The following is a 3,811-nucleotide window of genomic DNA, read 5'->3' on the forward strand; positions in this document are numbered from 1 at the left end:
GGTGCCGGTGACGATGATCTCGTGGAGGTAGACGCGGACGGCGTGAGGACGAAGAAGAAGAAGAAGAAGGTGTCGGGCACACGAGGCCCGAAGTGGACGGTTCCGGAAGATCTTTGTCCGTGCGAGTCGTGGGCGACGGTGAGCCATGACTCCATCATCGGCGCCAACCAAAAAGGCGGGAAGTATTGGGCGAGGATCAAGGCCGAGTTCGATGAGCGCAAGCCGATCAACGGCGACTACCGGAAAGTGCCAATGAAGAGGAGCCGGAAGGCAATGTCGACGCGATGGGCCATCATCCGGGCGTCGGTGAACTCCTTCCATGGGTACCATCACGACTTAGAGACCGGAGGCGACAGCGGCGCCGACGTCGGCCAACCGGTACGACCGTTTCTTCCATAATCCGTAGCGCCCACATTGTGTTCGATGAAATGACTCCGCTTCCTTTGGTTAGTTTGATCGGGCCATGGAATTGTACGCCAAGTACTCGGAAGGTCACAAGTCTTTCGCGCCGACGCATTGCTATGGCAAGCTCAAAGGGAACGAGAAATGGAAGCCGACGCGCTTGTCGCTGTCCAAGGGGAAGGACGCCATTGATCCGGACGCGCCGCCGGCAACGTCGGCGGGCGTCCTATCGGCAACAAGGCTGCGAAGGCCGCCTTGGCCGACGCTGCGTCGTCCGAGAAGACGCAGGCATCGATCACGAAATGCCTCGCCGACGTCTCCTCGACCTTTATCTCCCGCGATAAGAAGGCCGACCAAAGGTGCGCCGAGCTGCTCAAGAGGCAAGAGGAGAAGCTGGAGCTCAAGAAACGCAGGGACGACATGTCCCCGCCGAGAACGTCGACGAGAGGGAATGTCTCCCCGGACGCGAGCGGCGCACAACTTCTTCAAAGGCCGGATCCTCGACGACATCGAAGCCAAAATGGCGGCGGCGGACGCGGCGGCCCCGGCAGCGGCATCGGCATCGGCGGCAGCGGCAGCGCAGCGAAGAGCAGGCCGACGCGTCTTCTACTCGCTACACCTGTGTCGGCCTCCGCGTCGGCGACGGAGCGGACGCACCATGCACAGGAACAGGCAGATCGCGACGAGGTCGTCGTGCTCGACGGGCCTGCGTCGACTCGGGACACGACGCCGTCGACCAACCCCTTCTTCTAATTTGCATGCACCACCGGTCCTGTAATATGATCGCGCGCCGGTACTTTGATCGATCGCCGCTACTCCGATCGCGACGAACCGGCGGGAACGATCTCTTTTGAATGCATCTATTTGAATTTCTGATTGGGGGCGGCGTTTGGGGGACGCGGCTGGGGAGCGACGTCCCCCAAACGCGGCACGAACAAAACACGTCCCCCAAACGTTCAATCCGGCGCGGTTTGGGGACGCGACTGGAGATGCTCTTAGAATGGACTTTTTCCGCAAATTAACCAGTAGCGACCCGATCCGGAATTCAAGCCACGAAACAGGAGAACTCACCCCGTCACGCGCACATTCTGGGACTGTTTGGCTTGATTCAGAGTTTCAGACCGACCCAACAACGTGCAGACCGTGCCGCGGCGTGCACAGGTGTCAGTGCTCCCGCTCCCGGACGTCGGCCCCCTCGCCCCGCCGACGCTTCGCCACCCGATCAATGACGGCCTCCACCGCGACATCGAACGCGTCCTTGAAGCCCACCCGCCTCGATCTGGGGTCCGCGTACACCACCCTTGGGATGAGCCCGATGACCTCCTCCCTCATCCTCCTCACCTCCTCCGGCGAGATCTTCCTCAGCGTCTCCTCTATGCTCACGTTCCGCGCCGTCAGGCCGGCATGCGGGATGAGCACCGAGTACCTGCCGTGGTCTCTCGGGAAGTGCAGCGTGTACTGGGTGTACGCCGAGCCGGGGTGGAAGAAGACCGGGATGCAGCCCGCGACGATGGCGTCGAACGTTGACCGCCGGGTCGCCGTGTCCCCGCGCGGCTGGAGGCAGAACTGCGAGCTCTCGAACACGCGCATCACGCCGGCTGGCGAGTTACAGTCGGCCGCGCCGCCACCCACGACGCCGCCGCCGCAGTGGAAGAGCTTGCAGCCGCTCGACGCGCGGCACTGTCGGATGATCTCCGCGCGGACGGTTTTGTTGCTGCCCGGCCGCGGGGCGCCGGCGAAGGAGAAGAGCCACCTCCGCTCCGTCTTCCGCGCCTTCTCCTGCCAGGCCAACACGTCGGCGGCGGTCCCCGGGTGGAAGTAAGTCGGGTATGGTATGGCCAGGTTGGTCCGGTTCCACGGGGACGTCTCCAGGACGAGCACCGTCATGTTCTCCACGGCCGGGTACCTGAGCAGCTTGGTGCCCCACAGCTCGTCGACGTCGGCCTTCCGCCGGAAGTCCCACGTGGTGCGGCCAGCCACCAAGAAGTGGTCGCGGCCTCCCATGGCGGCCCACTCGGGGCGACGCACCAGCCAATCGATCGCGTCCAGCTGGAGCGCGTCCCGCACGGAGGTGCTGTGGTTGTAGAGGAACCTCCCGGATTCAAGGCCGGCGTAGAACGGGACGAACACGGCTGCGGCGAGGGAGGAGTCGTTCGTCAGGCACTCGTACCGCTTCATCCGGCTGTGCAAGATGAGGTCCAGCATGAACTGGTCGGTGGAGTACCAGCCGCGCCCGGGGAAGACGCCCCCCTCGTCGCCCAGCGGCATCCCCATGCCGTCGTTGGCCACGTACGGGCACATGTCCAGCCACGGGTGGAGATTGCCGCAGTCGCGGACAAGGTCCTCGTTGAAGCGCGCCGGCATGTCGTACATGTAGATGTACCGGCCGTCGCAACGGTTCGCCGGCGCCGGCGCCCTCATCGTGCTTCGGTTGGCCTCGAGCACCGTCGCCCGAGGAGTGAGCGGTGCGCGCTCCCCATCCAGCGCCACCGGCAGCTCGGCCGACCCGGGATTTTGGTCCACGGTGATGCTGGACAGCAAGGGAAGGGATGACACGATGACGGACGCCATGTTTCCCTGTACGGCGTAGTGCGCGTAGAATACCAACGCGGAGAAGGTGGCGGCGAGAATGGCGAGATGGCATACCAGAGACCGCCGGGGCGCGCCGCCGTCAGGCTTGTCCGCGGCGTCCACTGGATCTTGCTGGATCTCTGCCGCAAAAGTGGTGGTAGACTTCATCGGAGATTCGGCCAGGAGTGTGCCTAGTTAGCTAGGCTCAGTCATATGCTGCTGCACATCTTGAACTACTAACACGCAGACTTTTGCACTAAAAAGAAGCAAACGCTGCAGACATATAATACTACTGTAGTAGTATCCGAGATGATCACTCAGTTGATCAGGAACGCCGTGTTAGTTTATAGATATAAGCCCCGGGATTATAGGCCGACCATTGATTTGCTCCGCCAGAAATTTGTGCTCATAATAACACGCGTCCAGCTACACTGTCGGTGCTTATATATTACTCCTCCGGTTAATATTTTCTGAAACGAGTTACTCCACCGGTTAATCACCCCTGTGCTGTGCATTCTCTCTCTCTCCAGTCTCCACAGATACGGCCACACAGATCTGTCAAAAAAAGGAAGCAGCGAGTGATGATCACATATTTCCTAGATCGTGCACCGAATATCTCCTGCATTTATTCCAAAATTTTCTGACCATAAATGCGAATATTTTTAGATTATATCCTTAATAAATACTTTTTCTGTTGATCAATATCTATAAACCCCATGAATATGTTTCAAAAATTATCCCTCTAAATAAATACACATGCAAATATCTTTGACGTTAATACTAGCAGACACCCTCTCAAAAAAAAAAACTAGATGGTTCACTCTCCCCTACACACACC

The 3,811-nt window shown here is 59.8% G+C and overlaps 1 protein-coding gene across 1 annotated transcript; it reads right to left on the reverse strand.

The window, feature by feature from the left end:
- Positions 1 to 1,566: 1,566 nt before the first annotated feature.
- LOC124647435 (xyloglucan galactosyltransferase KATAMARI1 homolog) lies at positions 1,567 to 3,141 on the reverse strand. Its single transcript, XM_047187383.1, has one exon. It carries the CDS (start codon positions 3,139 to 3,141, stop codon positions 1,567 to 1,569), a length of 1,575 nt encoding a protein of 524 aa, XP_047043339.1.
- Positions 3,142 to 3,811: the final 670 nt, after the last annotated feature.

The sequence above is a fragment of the Lolium rigidum genome, chromosome 4 (assembly GCF_022539505.1).
Source record: "Lolium rigidum isolate FL_2022 chromosome 4, APGP_CSIRO_Lrig_0.1, whole genome shotgun sequence".
Taxonomy (NCBI): domain Eukaryota; kingdom Viridiplantae; phylum Streptophyta; class Magnoliopsida; order Poales; family Poaceae; genus Lolium; species Lolium rigidum.

Bases quoted from the DNA above. Each gene is read 5' to 3' on its own strand.
- LOC124647435 (XM_047187383.1), bottom strand. From the start codon at position 3,141: ATGAAGTCTACCACCACTTTTGCGGCAGAGATCCAGCAAGATCCAGTG.